The sequence below is a fragment of the Pteropus medius genome, unplaced genomic scaffold, assembly GCF_902729225.1.
Source record: "Pteropus medius unplaced genomic scaffold, Ma_sr-lr_union100, whole genome shotgun sequence".
NCBI lineage: Eukaryota > Metazoa > Chordata > Mammalia > Chiroptera > Pteropodidae > Pteropus > Pteropus medius.
The window spans coordinates 4697250-4718371 of NW_024354499.1; the positions used below are offsets into that span (position 1 = coordinate 4697250).

The 21122-nt window shown below is 32.1% G+C and overlaps 1 protein-coding gene across 1 annotated transcript in view; it reads right to left on the reverse strand.

The window, feature by feature from the left end:
- Nucleotides 1-21122, reverse strand: part of EXOC6B (exocyst complex component 6B) — a 517527-nt gene that overhangs the window by 239370 nt on the left and 257035 nt on the right. Inside the window, exons 12-16 of the mRNA XM_039852508.1 lie at nucleotides 15843-15914; nucleotides 15022-15119; nucleotides 13320-13425; nucleotides 12340-12449; nucleotides 1167-1278 (exon numbers count right to left, since the gene is read on the reverse strand). Coding sequence (XP_039708442.1) covers nucleotides 1167-1278; nucleotides 12340-12449; nucleotides 13320-13425; nucleotides 15022-15119; nucleotides 15843-15914 — 498 coding nt within the window. The remainder of the gene's footprint in view (nucleotides 1-1166; nucleotides 1279-12339; nucleotides 12450-13319; nucleotides 13426-15021; nucleotides 15120-15842; nucleotides 15915-21122) is intronic.

A 21122-nucleotide genomic window follows, 5' to 3' on the forward strand; every position in this document is an offset into this window, starting at 1 on the left:
TAGTTCTATGCCTGACAATAAAAAGGAAGATCTGGAAAATGAAGATACTGTCCTAAATAATGTCAAATGCGACATTCAATTGTGAAAAAAAAGTTTGTTATCAGTAGAATTCAGTTCCTGCCAAAATCTGCATTATAATATTTTTAAATCATAACGTAGGGGCAAAAAACCAATCATTCCAAAATCAGAACTAAATACTCATCTGGCTTCCAGCTGTCTTTACCTATGGGTCAGTATCATTAACCATTTACTGACTTTCACTATAATCCTTGACAGTGTATATCTGAAAATGTCGATTTTTCACAGAGCAACTGCCTTTCAAACGACATTCACCTCCAACAGGTAAAACAGATGGCCAACAGCCTTTCTTTTCCCTGTGAAAAAAAATTCCTCCAAGCTCTCACTTTTGGCACTATAATTTCCATAAAATGGCAGGTTGAGGATCACATGCAATCCTGGGTTCCAAGAAAAAGGGAACTTCGCATCTTTCTAAATTTTAGGACTTGATGCCAATGTGCCAAATCTTCATTTTTGCCAAGATACTGTTCTCAGCATATGTACAATATCTCTCCTCCCTTTGTGAGACTGCATAAGCTTCCACAGAAATGCGATGATTGCCTTTCTCTCACATTTCCTCAATCTCAAATTCCCAGACTTACATGTTAAGAGAAATTTACCATTCATATACATGAGGTATCTCAAAATCAAGAGCTAAGTCTAACACTAACCAAGGACTATGAGTGCCGATATCCTTGGCATCAATGATTTATGCAGGCAAAATATGATCTCATATTGTATGTTGTATTTGAACTGTCATTCATTTGGATAGGAACCTGATGTTGACTGTATTCAACCAATAATTTTATATAATCAATGGCAAATAATACAAATTTAACTTAACATGTTCCGAAAATAAAACAAGTTAAGCTAGTGAAAATAATGTGAGAAGGAAAAAAAAGTGACTTTCAAAAAATAATAATGGATTACTCCAGAGTGACCGAAGAAAAACACAAGGCATTTATTTTGCACTTTCACCATTAGAAAGAATATGATGAAAGAACATGAGAAACCATACAGAAAATGATAATTAATTCACAAACAGACCCCAGAATTTAGGACACCTGTTGACATATTGTCTTGGCTGCCTCCACCAAGAGCAGCTTTACCTCAGTGAGTCCAATATTCTTCCTTTTAATGACATTCTGCAGAGAGTTGCTCAGAGTCCTGGTTAGCAACAGGTTTGTAGATTTACGAATCATGTCATCAATTTCAGTCGAACTGAAAAAGAAGTGTCAAGAGTCTTATTCCAGGTAACAGAATTATTTTGCAAACAAACAAGGTGCCAGTGGTAATTGTAGTAGTAGTAGTAGTAGTAGTAGTAGTAGTAGTAGTAGTAGTAGTAATGGCAGCAGCAAGTAACATTTATTGTTTGTCAGAAATTATTCAAAGTACTTTAATGAATTAAAATTCATTTAACCTTCACCATAACCATATGAAGCAGTTTTATTATTATCTCTACAGATGAGGAAAAGAAGGAACAGAGAAATTAAGCAACTTGCTCAAGGGTCACACAGTGAATACACAGCAAAAAAAAAAAAAAAAAAAAGAACAAAAAAGATTTTCACACAGGCAGTCTAGCTCTAAAGCCCACAGTATTTAAACACTATGGCTGTACTGTCTTTCAGGATAAAGAGTTCCACATCATGATTCCTCATCCTAAAACCATTACTTCTCCTGTAGTTCCAAGTTCCTTCACAGATTAATATTCACAATTTTCCAACCCAGTCCCTCTGTAGATCTCCTACAAATTAGCTGATAAAGGTCCCTAGAAAAAGGTATCTCTTGTTCTTATATTATCATCTTCCATATAAAGTCTATTTAGCTCTCATTCCAAAACAAATGTTGCAAGCTAGTCATTTAATTCTGCATAATTGTTTTATAATCCCACTTACTATCCAAAAAGTGGTCAATAAAAATATTTTCTACTCAGTTAAGGAAACTAAACATAAGAAAATTATTTTAATGCTATTTTTATATGCAAAGTTTAAAAAAGAAAACAGTCTTGCAACCAAAAGGCTAAATTCAAGAGCTGTACATCCTTCATAAGTCCCTGAAAACATCAGCCAAAATGACTTTCTATAAAAGATATCCTTTTGAGACAAACATTTCTTCAATGATAAGGATACTGTTGTAATGATACTTATTTATACACATCAAGAAAAAACTGTAAATAAAAATGTATGAGCAGTTCTTTGTCAATAATTTATTGCTTGTAGACAATGGTCACAAATTTTATCTCATTGATTTCTCTTTCTACAGAAGGAAATCAGAGGCTTAGTGTAGTAGAATTAAAAATCTTAAAATACTACATATACAAGCAAGCTACATTATCATGCTATGTGAGAAAGAGAAAAATATTAGAAATAAATAAGACTAAAAAAATGCAGGGCCACAATCAGTTAGGAAAAAATGATACACAATAATATTATTATAGGGTCCATGTAACACTACCACCCTTTCCAAAATTATTATTGAATTGAAATACTTTATTCCGTACGTATATAAGGTGCTAGGCACTGTGTTAGTAGACTACTGAGATCACAATGGTGACCAAAATAGTCATGCTTCCTGCCTCCACATATTAAACTCATAATTACACCATATGAATTATAATATGAGCTATGAATAAGTACAGATTGCTATAACAGTAAATAACACAGGTGCCCAAAATTATTTGGTGACCCTGATGTTAATGCTTATTACATATCTCTATTATGCTTTAAGAAGATCTAACAGAAGTTCCTATTTTAGATATGATACAGAAGAAAGACTGACACTATCTTCATAACACAAGAAAGCTAGGTCTAAGCTAAAAGCTATACTTTCCTTAAATGTTAATGAAGTGAAATGTGTAACTGAACTAAATTGCACACTGGAACAAGTCCTTGAGAGATGAGCAATGAACACCAGCCAGTTCCACATCTGAGGCCAATTGCCTAATCTGGGTACAGATGGATGATGGAGTGAAAGAGTCAGGCTGAGAGGCTTTGGTGAGATGAAGAGAAATCAGCCAAATCTTTCACAGTGTGGGCTAACATTACAGATTGGAATCTTGGAAAAGCCTGCAAACAAAAATATACTGACCCAACAATTATCCCCTATAAAAATTCTGTTCCGTAAGAAATGATGGAGGCAGTGCTAAAAGAGAAATTTTGCAAATTTTGCAAGAGGTTTAGGTTCCAGGGCTATACCGAAATTCAATCCAAAAGACAGCAAAAACTAACTAAAGCTGAAACCCAGCCCAGCTCAAATCCTGTTAAGATCATAGATAAGCCCCTGGATAGAAGTTTCGGAATTTCAGAGTCAGTCTTAAAGACAAAAAGACTTCTGCAATAGCATCTAAAATCAGAAGTAACTTGAAACTAATTAAAACTGAGACACACTCATTTCGCCAATGTAATGATGAAATCTGAATGACTTATTTATCAAACAGCTAGGAGCCGCAGAAGAAAAAAAATGAGAAAGACATATTTAAGGACATAATAGCAAAATCACCTCCTAACCTGATAAAATATTTCACCTTACAGATCCAAGAAGTTCAGCACATCCCAAATAGAATCCATGAAAATAAAACAACATATAGGAACAACACAGTCAAATTGTAAATGGCAAAGCTAAAGAGAAAACCATAAAGGCAACTAGAGAAAAAACAATAAGAATGACAGCTTATTTCTCTTCAGAAATAATGAAAGCAGACAGCAGAATGACATCTGTAAAGTATGGGGAAAGGGAGGAGTGTCAACCTAGAATTATGTATCTTGAAAAATATATTTTTGAAAACAAAGGTTAAAAAATATTTTTAGACAAACTAAAACTAAGAAAATCTAACACCAGCAGATATATAATAAGAGAAATGCTTAAAGAAATTCTTCACACTGAAGAAAAATAAAATCAGAGAGTAACCAAACGATAACATATTTTAGGGTTAAAACAGGTGTATACATGAAGTATATGCCAATAATATCAAAAAAGGGAGAAGATAAATTATATTACACTGTTGTAAGATTCTTAAATTATGCATAAAGTGATATAATATTATTCAAGGTAAATTGTGATAAGAATGTACACTGTGATCTCCAGAGTAACCACACAAATAAATAATAAATAAAATAAAATGTTATGCTCAAGTAAACCAATAGGAAAAATAAATCATAATATCAAAACACTTAATCAAGAAAAAGGAAAGACAACAGGAAAAAGAGGGCAAAAAATAAAAAAGACAAATAGAAAAACAATAGCAAAATGGCAGGCTTAAATCCAACTTTATCACTAAATACATTAATTAGGCAGACTGGATTAAAAAAAATATATATCCAACTATTGTTGATTCAAAATGACATGTTTTAAACATAAGGACACATGACCAGATCTTATTTTCAACATATTACTCAGCATTAAAGGAACTGGGCTCCTTGGAGAAATCAATGATATCATGGTTAAGAAGGGAAATGTCCCAAAAAGTGATGGTAATACATCAACAAGGCATATAAGCCAGCATAAAGTTGCACAAAATAGTTACATCTGGGACAATTTGAGCATTAGAATTAATAGAGACAGTAAAGGAATGAACCAACTGAATGAAGTAAGAATTCATCAGTCTGATACGATGATAAGTAGATAATTGACAGATGATACATAGATAGATAGCAAGCAGATGCAGAAGGACTCCTTAATATAGAATGCTAAGTAATACACATACAAAGAATTTAAAAATCATAAACTTGTGAAAAATCATAAATTAGTAATTATCACAGAAAAGTTGATTCAGGCAAGAATCATTAATGGATATTATAAGGAGGACATGTGATAACTAATAGAATAAACACACAGTCTCAAAGTATTTCAACACAAACACAAACATTACTTATTACAGACGAATAATAATGATAATTATATAAGGAAAACAGACAACATCTCAACTAATTAATAAAAACTAACATAAACCATAAAGGCCTATAACAATACACAGAGAGAGACTGAGACAGAGACGGAGAGACAGAGAGACAGACAGCGAGAAAGAGAAGGAGGAAATGAAGAAGGGAGGGAGGAATCAATAAATCAAATATGGCAAAATGTCAAAATTGGTAAATTTGGGTAAAAGTACTCCATTCATAATATTCTCAAAATCTTTACTTAATGTTGAAATTATCTGAAAACAGCATGTTTAAAAAAAAAAAAGTTTGTAAGTACTAGGAGAGACAAATGCATACCATATAAAATAAGTTATAGCTATATTAATATCAGGCAAAGTAGACATTAAAACTATTCTTGTTTTTAACACAGATAATGTGGGACATTTCATAAAGTTAAAAGGATGAATATAAGATATAACAATATTACCTGTGTATGAACTTAAAAACATATTCAATATATATGAAGCAAAACTTGAAAGATTTAAAAGAAGAAAGAGACAAATCTAAAATTACAATAGGATAGTTTTAATACTCCTCAGTAATTTGGTCTACATTATTACTATTTTTGCTTTAGACAAGTAATTTTCTTTAAGATCAATTAAAAACAGAAGAGTAACATCAGCAAGACAGCAGAACAGGAGGTCCCACATTCACATCCCCCATCAGCAAACTGCTTTTATAGATTTTGTAACCCAGACAGAAGACTGTAAAACCCTAGTGGAGCCCAAGACCAAGGAGGGCTGTTTTGAGAAAGTGAGCCCATGTTAACCATAATCTCAGCTCCAAATACAGGAACAAACCAGAACCCCTGTGAACTCGGCTAGAGTCTGTTTGGTCTTGCCAACTGTACCATTTGCCTCTCAACTCCAGTCCTAGCTTCAACCCATGACCCAACTCTAGTACCCATTAGCTGCCAATCCTGCCTGCACATGACTGGGCATAAGGCGTGACTGTCTATGACCCAGAGGCAAGCCCTACAAACTTGGTTTGACTACAAATACTAAAACAACCCTGTAACTTGGTCCCAGATCTACTCAGCTACAGGCCAGGAATATTCCTACCTACTCAGAGACCGGCCAAGCCACACACCACTCCATATACACAGAGCTAGGACTGCCAACCTCGGTCTGACTATGGATCTTGAAGTGGCTTGGGAATCTGGCTCTAGACCCTACCAGTTATAGTACAAGAGAAGTCCTGTTTACCCAGTAATCCAATGGTAAGAATGTGTATCAATGCTGCTGGAAGAATCCCTCAGTCTGCTTATGGAGCTGCAATTCCTCATTCCAAATGTGGAGCCTGAAGTGGCCCTGTGATTTGGCACAAGCCCCTTTCAGGTATGGTCCAGGAGTAGCTGCCCACCCAGGGACCTAGGGAGAGACACATTCTACCATGCCCCCCAAAACAGATCCAAAGGGAGGCCCTCCAACACAAAGCTACATAAGTCACAAAGAATCAGACAAATATGACATCACCAAAGGAAACTAATAAAGTTCCAGTAATCAAACCCGAAAAATTGAGGCTATAAATTGCCTAACAAAGAATTTTAAATATCATCTTAAAGAAGTTCTATGAGATGCCAGAAAACAGAGAGACAACAAAATGAAATTGGAAAAACAATGCATAAACAAAATGAAAAGTATGAGAAGGAAATAGGAAGAATAAAAAAAAAACAAACAAACAACAATACTGGAGCTGAAGAATACAATGACAGAACTGAAAAATTCAACTGAGAGCTTTGATAGTAGACTCAATCTGCAGAAGAATGAATCATGTAATTTGAAGACAGGTCATTTGAATTTAGAAAGAGGAACAAAAAGACAAAAAGAATGAAAGTGTAAAGAAAGTGTGGGAGATCTATGGAATACCATTAAAGAACAACAACAAATATATGTATTATGAGAATCCCAAATGGAGAAGAGAGAAAAGGGGCAGAAAGCTTATCTGAAGAAATAATAACTGAAAACCTCCCAAAACTTGGAAAAAATATAGACATCCAGATACATGAAGCTCAAAAGACCCTAAGAAATAGCCAAAAGAAAATTATAGCAAGATATATTATCATCAAATAGTCAAATAAACAGAAAGAATTTTGAAAGCGGCAAGAGAAAAGCTAAAATATTGTAGGTCAGGAGGGAGTGAAATAAGATATTCAAAGTGCTCAAAGAAAAAGGCAGCCACTAAAGAATGTTATATCCAGCAAATCTGACCTTTAGAAATGAAGGAGGGAGAATGATTTTCCCAGACAAACAAAAGCTGAAGATTTTCATCACCACTACACATGCCTTACAAGAAATGCTAAAGGGAATTCTTCAAACTAAAGTGAAAAAATAAAGTAACAACATGAAAATAGATGAATGTATAAAACTCACTGGTAAAAGCAAATATACAGTTAAATTCAGAACAGCGAAATACTATAATGGTGGTATATATGTCAGTTTAAAATCTAGTATAAAAGTTAAAAGATAAAAATATTAAAAATAAGTATAGCTACAATAATTTGTTAATAGATACATAATACAAAATAATGTAAAGAATGACATCAATAGCATAAAATGTGTCAGGGGGAGAATAAAAAATGTAGAGTTTTTGTGTGAGATTGAAATTAAGTTGTTATCGGCTAAGAAGAGATATTATAAGATGTTTTATATAAACCTCATGTCAAACACAAAGAAGGAAATCCTGGGGGTAAATAAAAGTTAAAAAGAGAAGAATCAAAGCATACTACCACAAAAAAGAAAAAAGAAAAGAAAAGAAAGAAAAGAAAAGAAAAGGAAAGAAAAGAAAAGAAAAGAAAAGAAGGAAGGAAGGAAGGAAAGAAGGAAGGAAGGAAGGAAGGAAGGAAGGAAAAGGAAAGAAGGAAGGAAGGAAGGAAGGAAGGAAGGAAGGAAAGAGAGAGAGGAGAGAGAGAGAGAGAAAGAAAGAAAGAAAGAAAGATCAAAAAGGAACACAGCAAAAGAAAAAGGAACAAAGGAAATACAAGATAGAAAACAATTAACAAAATAACAATAATTTGTTCTTATCTGTCAATAATTAGTATAAATGTAAGTAGATTAAATTCTCCAATCAAAATACACAAAGTTGCTACTGAATTAAAAAATATTCAACAATATGCTGCCTAAAAGAGATTCACATTAACTTTAAGGACACATATAGGCTGAAAGTGAAAGGATAGACAAAGATATTCCATGCTAATAGTAACCCAAAATTAGCCGGGGTTGCAATATTTATATTGAACAAATAGATTTTCAGTCAAAATTGGTCATCAGAGACAAAGAAGTTCATTATATAAGGATTAATTCATCAAGAGGATATAAGCTGAAAGCTTTTCCTCTAAGATGAGAAACAAGACACTCTCATCACTCCTATTCAACATGGTATGGAAGTCCTAGCCAGAACAATTAAGGCAAGGCAAATAAATAAAAGGTATCCGATTCAGAAAGAAAGTAGTTAAACTACAAATATTTGCAGATGACATGATCTTATATAGAGAAAACCCTAAAGACTCCACCAAAAACTGTTAGAACTAATGAATGAATTCGGTAAAGTTGCAGAATACAAAATCAATATACAAAAATCTGTGTTTCTACACACTAACAATGAACTATTTGAAAAAGAAATTAGGTAAACAATTCCATTTACAATAGTATCAAAAAGGAAACAATATTTAGGAATAAATTTGATCAAGGAAGTGAAAGATTTGTACACTAAAAACTGTAAGGCATTGATGAAAAATTGAAGACACAAATAAATGAAAATATATTGTGTTCATGGATCAGAAGAATTAATATTGTTAAAATGTCCATACCACCCAAATGAAGTACAGATTCACTGCAACCTCTATCAAAATTCAAATGGCATTTTTCATAGAAATAGAAAAAAGTCTTAAAATTTCTATAGAATCACAAAAGACCTGAATAGCCAAAGCAATTATTAGAAAAAAGAACAAAGCTGAAAGCCTCACACTTTCTGATTTCAACTATATCACAAAGCTATGGTAATCAAGATAGTATGATATTGTCATAAAAATAGTCACACAGACCAAAGAAAAATAGAAAATCCAAGTATATATAGTCAACTAATTTTAGACAAGGGTACGAAGAACACATAATGTGGAAAGGATAATCTGTTTAATAAATGGTGCTGGGAAAACTGGATATTTACATGCCAAAGAACAAAACTGGATCTTTATCTTTCGCCATACACAAAAATTAACTTGAAATAGAATAAAGACTTTAATATAAGATTTGAAACCATAAAATTCCTAGAAGAAAACATACGAAAAAGCTTCTTGACATTGGTCTTGGCAACGATTTCTGGGATATGACATCAAATACACAGGCAACAAAAGAATAAATAAACAAGTGAGACAACATGCAACTAAAAAGCTTTGTAGAACAGTCAACAAAATGAAAAAGCAACCTATGGAATGGGAGAAAATATTTGCAAACCAGATATCTGATAAGGGGTTTAATATAAAAATTTATATAAGAAACTTACACAACTCAATAGCAAAAAATAAAAATAAATAACCCAACTAAATAATGGGCAAAGGACCTGAATAGGCATTTTTTCAGAGTAGACATGCAAATATTCAATGGGTATATGAGAAGGTGTTCAGCATTACTAATTATCAGATAAATGCAAATCGAAACCAGAATGAAATATTACTTCACACCTGTTAGGATGGCTGGTAATAAAAATACAAGAGATAAAAGTATTGGCAAGAGTGAAAGGCAGAAAATCCCCTCGAACTGAATATTTATTTTAAATTGTCAATCTAAAAATATGAAGAAAGTTTTTAGTTAAAAACTTAATATATTCAAGCAAGAAAAAGATTTCTGAACAATTTACTCACATTATCCCTTTACTGTATTACCTTTCCTCCAAAAGATAGAAAAAGTCACTATGCAATGTTCTTATAATAATTTATATACAGTATGTTATGTTTCTAACAGTACCCTAGAGACCATTCTCTGATATTAGGTCATGGGAGCAGGGGAGTACTGGGGATAAAAAAAATATAATCTCAATCTAAGAGAACATTTCTATAAAATCAATCTCATTTTCAGAAGAAAGAACAAATTAATTGTACAAATTAATTCATCTTTTACTTAGTAAGAATGACTATCAAACAAATTACTCAATTTTAAAATATGCTTATTTTCGGAGTTGTCTGGCATACCATACATCCCTTCGCTCATTCATTCTTTTCTTTTTTCTTTTTCTTTTTAATTTACTGAATTGGATGCAGAAGATATTGTGTTAACCAAAACATAAAATGTTTCTACTCTTCAAGAGGTCTTTTCTAACATCCTCAATTTGTCTCAAGAGTTAATTCCTACATTGTTCCTATATATCTCCATCGTAGCACTTATCACCAATTGTTCAGTTCCTCAGTTAGATTAGGTACTCCTTGAAGACCAGGACCATATTTTCAGTATCTCACTGTCCTCATTACCAAGCACCATCTGACAAATAATAGATTACTCATAGCGTACAATGAATAAACCAATAAATAAACAAAGGAACCTATAGTCTAGCACACACAGAAACACATAGACAAGTAGAACAACAAAACCTAAGATGCACTGGGATAACAATACTCATAGGATACCCAAGTAGCACCAAGGAGTCATTAGATCACCTCGAAGGAAACAGAAGTGGTCAAAAAGGCTTCATTCAGCACATGATGTTTAAATACTATCTTGAAGGATAGAAGCTAGTCAAGAGCACTAACAGGGAAAAATGATTTCAAATAGAGTCACGAGCAAAGCCAGAGAAGTATAAAATAGCATGTTATGATTAGAAACCAGCAATTACAATGGTATGACTGAAGCATAGGTGACAGGGAAATTACCCTGGAATATGAATCTGGAATGGGTATGGGGGAACTAGGTCAAGGGTGGGAAAGGAGGCAGGTAAATAAATATGTCAGGCGAGAGTAAACTTTGTCCCGTAAGCCATGAGGAATCCCTGAAAAGATGAGAATAAAATTAAAGGATAAGATTTGCTTTTAGAAAAATTATTCTAGGGGACATACAGAATAGAATGAGAAAGAAAAGATAGGTGGTTGGGAAAGTAAAGGTAGAGATAAAAAAACAATTAGGAGACTACTTAAACAGTCCAAGTCAAATATGTTAAGAGGACTTTAATGAAAAAAAGAGCTGAAAAAAAGAATCAATATAATCTTGCCATCAATTAGATTTAAGGAAGCTCATTTACAAATAAGCACGGCCCTCATTTGTTAAATGGAAGTAATTAGTGCTTATCTCAGAGAAATATTATGACAACTATCTGAGATAATATATGTAAAATACTAATACAATGACTGCCAAATAAGAACTCCAAACATGGCAGCGATTGTTTTATTGATGCTGATAATATCAGATTTGAATCCAGCTTGAACATTTACTCCCTGTGTGACAATGATGAAGTTGCTTAATTCTCTGCCCCACCTTCCTCCTCTGAAAAAATGGAGTATGCTTCCTAGTATCCCACAGGTTAAGTACTATTTTGAGTTTTACAGATATAACAATATATTTGTGAAGTGTTTATAAGAATTTAGACAAATGTCTGAAACTTTATTTTTAAGAAAAAGACTTATTAAAAGAAAATAGGAGCTGAAAATGATACTCAGGTTTCTGATTTGGGTGAATGGTGATATTATCATTCATTCAGAGGAAGAGGTTCCCTTAGAAAGCCAATCATCATGACTATTCTCCCTCAAATCCTTTAAGATGAACTAAGTGTTCTTCTAGGTGTTTTGAAAGTACACTACGTATATTACAACACTCACCTTGGTATATTTTAACTATTTTCATGTCTATTATCCTCAGAAGATACTGACAAAGCTAAGGGTAAAGAACTGTGTCTTTTATTTCTACATTCTCAAAAAGCATGATGCATCTGGTATATAAATAGGCTTAATATATGTAAGCTAAATAATTAAAGATAAATTAAAGGAGACATGGATACATCCTTTAACGAGTCCAGAGAATATTTGGAAAGAAGGGTATTTCCAAAGGATTTTACCTGCTATTATTCATCAAGTAGAATGTAAAAACTAGTTAAGTTATGCTGCTCTATTCTAGTGAAGTCTCACTAATAGAAAGTGTTGAAATGTAAATCTGTAAAGCAAATGGTAGAGAATAAACTAAGTAATACAAACAAAAACAAATTATTCAAAAGTTTCCAACTTTCCCTTTCATTATGACTATATAAATATAGCAGTGCCATGCTGTGAAGGGCTAATACTAAAACTTTCAAAATCAGAGATGAAAAGAATAGCAAAAGTTTTCCAGAATATTTATGTATATAGTCATAATCTCACTATTTGTTACGTTTCCACTATTTCATACTATACCTTAGATGAAGGTCTTCTGAAAACTTTAGACAGGCGTAGATAAATTCCTTAATTTGGTTGTAAACTTTTGGCACAAATTCAGAAAAGGGAAACTTTTTTGGAAATGGTTGCTGTAAATACAAGAATTAATGAAAGCCAAGTCATGAATGAATATATATTGAAGACATTTGTAAATTAGTTAAAATGCAAAAGGAATTTTCTTCCACATTGTGAACTATCAGCTTAACGACTTCAATTTAAGAAAGTATTTCCCTAAGTTTCCCGATACTAAAAACAATAAGATATAAATTTAAATAAACAGTAATTCAAATGTCCTCCAAAACATGAAGGGATAAATTGTGGTATGTATTCAGCGGTTAAAAAAAAATCTATTGATAACATGCAACAACTTGTATAAATCTCAAAAGCAATATGCTGAATGAAAGAAGCGAATCTCAAAAGGTTGCATACTGTATAATTCCATTTATGTGGCATTCTGGAAAAGGCAAAAGTTGATGGATAGCAACCAGATTAGCGGTTGTCAAAGACTGGGATGAGGGGAGGGATTGATTAAAAGTGGGCAGCATGAAGGAATTGGAGGGATAATGGAATTGTTCTGTGTCATTATTGTGGTAGTACACACATGATTTAATGCATTGTCAAAACCAACAGAATTATATAGCACACAAGGTGAATTTTACTGTATGTTTTGGGGAGAAAAAGTCCTAAGAGTATAATAAAACTAAGTATTTTGAAGCACAAACCAAATTGAAACACTCCCAGCAATCCCCCCAAATACTTCAGAGGAAATAGGACCCCGAAGCCATCTACTGATTCCCAAAACGAGAACTTCTGTTCAAAGCTCAAAAAGCATCCTCTGAAGGTCTTCTAGAGTTCCAACCCACTGAGTTAGAGGTAACGCCTTTTATAACATTGATACACTGAAAGCTTGTAGAGGATGCCAAATTAAACACAGAAGTTTATTTTAAAGTATTCCTTACCTTTTCCAGCTCTATATCTTGGAATGGGAATTGTCCAACCACCTTTTTATACACCTCTTCACTTGTTACTGGTATAGGACTGTAGTTGTCAGAATCAAGTATGTTTCTATAAAGAAAATGAAGGAAGAAAGCAAAGGAGGGAACAAGGGATGGAGGAAAGGAGGAAAGAAGGAAGGGTTAATCACTGTAGTGATCACAAGAAATTTTCAAGTGAACACCAATGGTTGTATATATTCCACAACCCAAAATAGAAGTCTATTCCTTCTAGAATATAGCTATTTGGCTTCAGATAAGAATGTCTTTAAAAGAAGACAAAGAAAACTACATTCTGAAACAAATGGAATGCAATTATAAACATGATCTCACAGCATTTGAGATTTACAGATGAGACAGAAAAGTTTAAGGCAACATGTTGAAGCCTTAAGGCGACTAAGAAGTAAACAATAAAAGAATGTGTGCTCTGGAAAAGGCAAAGAGGTTTTATTTGGGTTTTTTGTATGTTTTTAAATAATATATATCTGAATATGTTCTTTAATCCTATACTAGATCTTCTTTTCTAACTTTCAAAATTGACAGATGAGAAAAAGTAACTTCTATAACAAATTACATTCATTTACTTCATCGACTACTCTATATTAAGGATAATTTTTTTTTCATCCGTTAGGTTCTGACTCCTTAACTAGACTGGGGTTCTATAAAAGCAGAGATACTACTAAAATCAAAACAAAAATTTACTGAAGAACAGACGCTCTTAAGACCATGATTATATTATACTATTAATTTTCAAGGCTCCTATATAGATAATTCTCCATCAAATACAATTCTATCATTAGATAAATCTGGTTTTTAAAAATACAAATGTTTATATTAATATATAAATGAGTTTCATTATGTGAATATCAGAGATATGTTCATAAATTGTGAAGAGTAAGCTTAAAGGGGCAATGTAAGATCTTAAAGCTATAAAAATTTGAAAACAGGGTAAGCTGATCTAGGGAAGGGGTCTTGAAGTAAGCAGGAAGATCACTTTAAGTAAATGAATAATGGTTCAAAAGGTGAAGAAACTCATGACATGGGGTGTATGCCAGGAAAACAGTCCAAGGAGACATTTGTAAGTGGGAGATATAACAGAATAACTTTCTTATTGTTGTATCCATGTTACGTTAATTATTTAAATAATATACTTCAAATATTGGATTGTAATAGGACTCTTCTCTGTGGGTGGAGAAGATGAGGAATCACATAAGTGAAGTCTTCGAAATAGGTTTCAAAGAAACTAAATTATTTAAAAGGGCTCAAAAGTTACTAAAATATGAATGAGTCGTAGACTAGGCATGTTCCTCAAAGAGAAAACAAAAAATTGAATAAGAAAATACAGGATGATAATGGATAATATAAACCAAGGTATTTGACATTTATTCAAAGGAATTTAAAAAAAGCCACAATGGGATTCGGGGACTCCCACATGGTAAATACTAACACAATGAGATTGGATATCTGGGGAACATTATTTGGGATATCACTGTAATTCACTTGAATTAATCAATCATAACCTGGATCACAGCTAGAAAATACAAGCCATGTATACATGTTGCTCATTACATCTGAAAAAACTTATACATAAACACATGTTGTACAACATGTTCATGCAAATGAGTGTGTGTGTGCACACATACACAGAGGACTACAGATAACTTCTTACCTGAAAATACTTGCCCACTTCTTTAGCAGAGTTTCACTATATTGATCTCTGATTTCTAACAGCATATCAAAAAGCTGATTTACAGGAAAACCATAAACCTGAAACAAAATAAGAAAATAGCTTCATTATATAAGGTTGCCTTTTTTAGCAACATAAGTGATTAGGCACTGAAAATATTTGTGTTCTTTGGTCAACAATTTAAATGAAATCATGCTAAGAATCTTTCATTCTCACTCAGTATCTAGTACTCAAGAATTAAAAAGACACATTCCAAAATATTTAAGCCAGTCAGAAAAAAAAGATGAAAATTTAAATAAATATATACAGGATACAACGTCAGCTAAGCTCTCTCTACGACTCCTCCTGTCATGCTTAGCAACCATAAGGTGTAGGCGAAGAATTTCACAATGCTACCAAACTCACCCACTGTTCCAATGCTGTTCTACTGATGTAATATGTGGTTCAAGTCAATAATTATTCAAGATGGCAGTTAAGAAACTCTAAAGTCACTCAGGCAGTATATCTGAATTAAGGACATTTTGAAAAACTAAAGTAATGGCTGGTTCAATTAATTGATTTGCTCTACGGAGAAAAAAAAGGGGATGGGAACTATTTATGCGAACATAAATAGTCAAGGTGATGATATGGAAATGCTATAAAGAGATAAAAAAAATCTAGCTCTAGGCAAAAAAAAAACAAACAAACAAACACACACAACTAAAAACTAAAAGGTACTTATTCAATCTTAGGTCCACATTGAAAAGATTTAGATCTGATGAAATACTAATCTAGGTAGGTATGTATAAATGAAAGTCACAAACCTGAAGTGTATCAGCAAAAAGCACAATGAGGTTCTTCAAATCCAATACGAGGTTTGGATCAGAGCAGTAAGACTAAAGGGAAAATAAGACAATTAGGAAAACATCTTAATTATTAGAAATAAAACTAAATTTTGACTTATTTGTTTAATGCTTCACCTGGTGAACATCCTCTAGAAAGGGTCCAACCCTTTCTTGGTTTAAGGTAACACCAGATTTGGCCAGGGAAGAGCTAAGTAGAAACTCTAGTAAGCCAGGATCTACATTTTTAACACTTGGCAATTTAAAAATACACTTCTAAATAACTCTTCAGTTAAAGAATAAATCAAATGGACACTGAAGATTATTTTTAAATAAACAACAATGAAATACTTCAAAACCTATGAAATGTGGCTAAAGCCATTTTCAAAATAAATTTATTTCTTCTATGTAAACCTTAGAAAAACAAAAGGAAAATAAACAAAATAAGCACAAACTCATTAAGCTAGGCCACAAAGGCCAAAATAAATCATAAATGAGAGAACAAATTGATAAAATTAAAAGCAGAAATTAATGAGAAAGATGCCATGAAAGATTTGATCAATTAAACCAAAAGCTCAAGTTAAAAATAATATTAATAAAATAGACAAATTTTTGGCAAGTCTGATTAAATAACAAAAAGAAAACAAAACTAACCAATACATGGAATACAAAAGAGAAAATAAACATAAATATAGAGGAAAATAAAAATTTTAAATAAAGTTCACTTATAATATCATAACATATTTGAAAACTGAAATGACATGGAAGATAAGATTCTGTGGGCAGGATACAAGGATATATATGCCACTATTTTAAAAGTTCTGTGATTTTGATATTCAAATTCTCTTAGAGTTTGGTTACTTACTCTCTATTTGATATCTCAGTTCCTGAAAGAAGTGTGTTAAATTCTTCCTCAATGGTTTGTCAGTTTCTCTTATTACTAACCACTTTTTGTCTTTATATATATCGGTGCTTGCTTTGTCCCCTGTAAATAGGCTATTATCTTTTTGGTGGGTTAAAACTATTATCAATATAAAATGTTCCTTTCTTCTCTCATTTAATGGTCTTCGACTTCAATTCTATCTGCCTTGTAGAATTATGCTATTTCTTCTCTTTATTTTAAATCTCTTTTAGGTAACCTTAATGTATAAATATCTCTTAGTAACCAAACTATAAAACTTTCTAACTCTTTGACATTTCCCATGATTACTGACTATCTGGACCTATAACAGCCAGCCATTTCAAGTTTTCTATTTACAATGATTTCTTCTTTGCTTTGTTTCCTTTCATGTTTTTCATTGGCTAAATACTTTTAAATTATCTTATAGCGATTATTAATGTTATATACTTCCTGTCCACTGTTTATTTGAAGTAATCTGGAATTTATATTTTAAAAACTTTTAAACATTAAGCTTTTCCTTTGTAGGGATTCTTAGTAGCATTAAACTTTTCAAATAAATAATCAGTTATTTAGATTTATCTATGAGTTTTACTCTCTCTCTTTTTTTTTTTTAACACATTTTATTTAATCCTACCCCATCTTATATTTTGGATTTCTTTTTCAATTTTTTTGTAGAACACCAATAAGAAAGGATAGGTGTAGCATAAACTTTGAATCCTGATATGTTTAAAAATGCCTTTCTTTTGCCCTTAAACTAAAATATAAAATTTCGGATGTGAGAAAATTGTCTGCTGTTATTTACCCAGCTTGATACAAAATGCATCCTTTCAACTTTAATAATCTAGTCTTTCTTCACAAAGAATTTTCCTTCTTCCATTTCTTTAATTACTGAAGTCGCTACCTTTGTGACTGTCCTTTTCTTAATCTCTATTAGATACAACCAAAACTCTCCATGAATTATCCATGTTTCTTAACTTCCCTTTCATATTATCTCTCTGTGTCTTTGTGCTATATTTTCGGATATATATTTGACTTTATCTTCTTGATCACAGAATGATATGCAGTTTTATCTGTTTAATTTTTAAATTAAATTTCATCAATAACCATGGTAATCATAAATTTCAGTGAAAGCAATGTTTACCTTTGATTTCCACCATTCTTTGGCTTGCTTCCTTCCTTTCCCTTCTTGCTACATTTTTTAAATTGTGACTATAGTGTATACAGAGAAAAAAATAAGACCTATATGTACAATTTTACCAGGCAAACAAAACTGAACAGCACCAACATGCCAGAAGTTCCCAGAGGTACTAATCACAACTGCTTTCCTCCCCACTCAGGGAAATAATATCATGCCTTTTATGATAATTTCCATGTCTTGCCTTAGTTTTTTGTTTCTTTGTATGTTTTAACTTAATAGACTTTGTTAGAGCAATTTTGCATTTATAGATAAATTGGGCGGAAAGTACAAAGAGTTCCCATACACCCCTATACGAATATACTCTAGCTCCCTTTCCCCTATTATAATGTCTTACATTAGCGTGGTACATTTGCTACAATTGATGAGCCAACAGTGACACATTATTGTTAATTAAAGTCCATAGTTTATATTAGAGTTCACTTTTTGTGTTTTATAGTCTATGGCTTTTAACATATGTATAAGATATATGTATAAAGAGAATTGATTCTGTGTAATAATTTTGTACTAGGAAACCTGCTAACCTCTTCTATTAATTGTAGTAATTTTCCATAAATTCCTTTTTACTTTCAGTGTACCAACATATATCATGTGCAAAAATTAGTTTTATTTCCTCCTTTCAAAGGTTTATTTATTTATTTTACAAAACAGATACAACTTCAAGTACAATAAAAAATAGGCGCAATGGTAATTAAATATATTTGTTACAAGTTTTTGAGGATGACTTTTATCAGATTAATAAAATTCACTTATGATTCTAATTTACTGAGAGATTTTACCATGAATTTATGGTATGTTTAATTAAATGCTTTTCTTTATCTACTGAATTTTATAATTTTTGTCTTTTAATCTATTAATGCATTAAATTACATTAACAGACTATAATATTGAAACAAGTTTGCATTGTTACTATAAATTCAATATGTTAATGTTGTTTGTAAATTGCTGGGTTTGGTTTTCTAGTATTTTGTTTAGGATTTCTGATCTATATTAATGAATGAGCCTGATCTATATTTATGAGTTCATAAGTTCTTATACTATCCTCATCTGGTTTCATAATATCAAGATTATACATACTTCATAAAAGGAGTTCGTTCATGTTTCCTCTTTTCAATTCTCTGAGAGTTTATGTAAGATAGGAACTGAGGATAAAACTCCCTAGGCATGGGAGATTTCTTTGAGGGAAGAATTTTAACTGCTTTTTCTATTAACCTGAAAAGAATAGTCCTTTCTAGCTTACTGTGGGTAGGGTACCATTTTAGACTCTCCATCTTGGGCAGGCCCAATAGGCTGTCAAAATCTAAGTTCAAATTGTCTGGACTAACAAGTGACCTCAAGGCAAAGGCAGCTTAAGTGTTTTGCCTATCTGTTTGGACTCTCAAATTTCCTTTGGGTTTGGCCTGGCAATTCCCTAATATCCTTACTAAGTGCTCTTAAAGAACATCTTATATTACATAAATACATATATACACATACATAAAGTAGCATTTTTAGTTATTTCCAGCTGAATGGTTAGTATGAATAACCTAGCCTCCTATATTCCCAAAATGAGAAATGATTACTACTTTGTAAATGTTTCTCCTAGACCATGAATTATTTGTATTGGCTAAAGAATAGCTAGCTATTCTCTTTGTTTATTGTTGTCTTCTATTTGGTGTAATAGGTTTTCCTCAAATATTTTAAGACTCTTGGCTGTTTGTTCATGTTTTAGAATTAAGGACTAGGTTGATTAGTATGAATAACTGGTATGGGTTTCATCCTCTGCAGTTTTAAGTTGGTTTCCCAAAAATCTGACTACAGGCTCTTTATACATGGGTGGAACAGATGAATCACTTTCTTCAAAAAGCTGTACTACAGAACTTCGCTAATCATGCTACTGTCTTTATGTAGATGGTAAGGCTGGCCAAAGGAACTGGGTAAGCAGCTGGCTGGCTAAGGATTTTGGAAAGCAGAACTCTAAATAGTTTCCCTCATGATTTCTCTTAGTAGGCCCATTCTTGATCATTATATTTGTTGACTCTGAATTTTGAGTGTTCCTATATTCCACTTGGAAGAATGTCTCCTACTTTGACAATAACCACCCCTACTACATTTAATATAATTATTTCTTGGGTTGTCATTATTCTAATTCCATCTGTTTTCCAAGTTCAAAAAAATTTTTCAAAACTTCTAGCCTTTGACAGTACTTTGCAGAGTTTCTCTTTTTAGTTTGTTTTTCCCCCATATTATTTCAATAAGAATCTGGTGAGGAGATCTGGAAGACATATATGCTTAGTATACCCTTTGATTCAAAAAAACAAAATATGTGTGTGACAGGGGATGGATTTGAATGTGGGTGTGTATAAAACCATTATCACAATGCACACTCTTCTCTACCAAATAATAAAAATGTATAATTTTTAATATCTATAAAACATGAGTTTTTCTGGCTACACAGAATTACTTTGTTCCATAATTTTGAATCTTAAAAATACCTTTTCATTATTGTTAAATGATCTGTTTATCATACTATTAACAATCATTTTAGCAATTATATTAGCGGATCTAACATTGAACCATTCCTGATATGATGTATTAGCATGTTATTCTTTAAGATATTGCTAAATTTGAATTTTAAGTGAGATGGATTGTATAAGATGTTCATTTAGTTTTGAAATCAGCATGAGACTACTACACACATTAACATCTGAAATATTATCTTCCAAAATATTTCCAATTTATGAAATGACAAATAATCAATTCGATCAGAAAAAGTAAAGAGTAGTTTGAAATAGGGATATAGAAAGTTTGAAAAATATTTGAATTTTTGACAAATAAAATAATCACGCAGATACAGAGTTTGTTTCTGAAATTTGTTTTGATGTTTGGGTTGTTCTTATTTTGCTTTGCTTGCTGGGTAATATAACATAATAAACAGTATCATGAAATAGAATTAGCATCTGTAGCATCAAGTACTCTGTCTCATAATGGATAAAATGGTTCAGTGAGTAAATGTGGGTGATGCTAAGTTATATTTTAATAGTTCTCTTGAGATACAATTCTCATACCATACAAGTCACCCATTTAAAGTACATAATTAATTGTTTTTAGTATTTTTGTATATTCGCAGATACAAACAAACATAACCACAATCAATTTTAGAATATTTTCTCCACCTCAAAAAGAA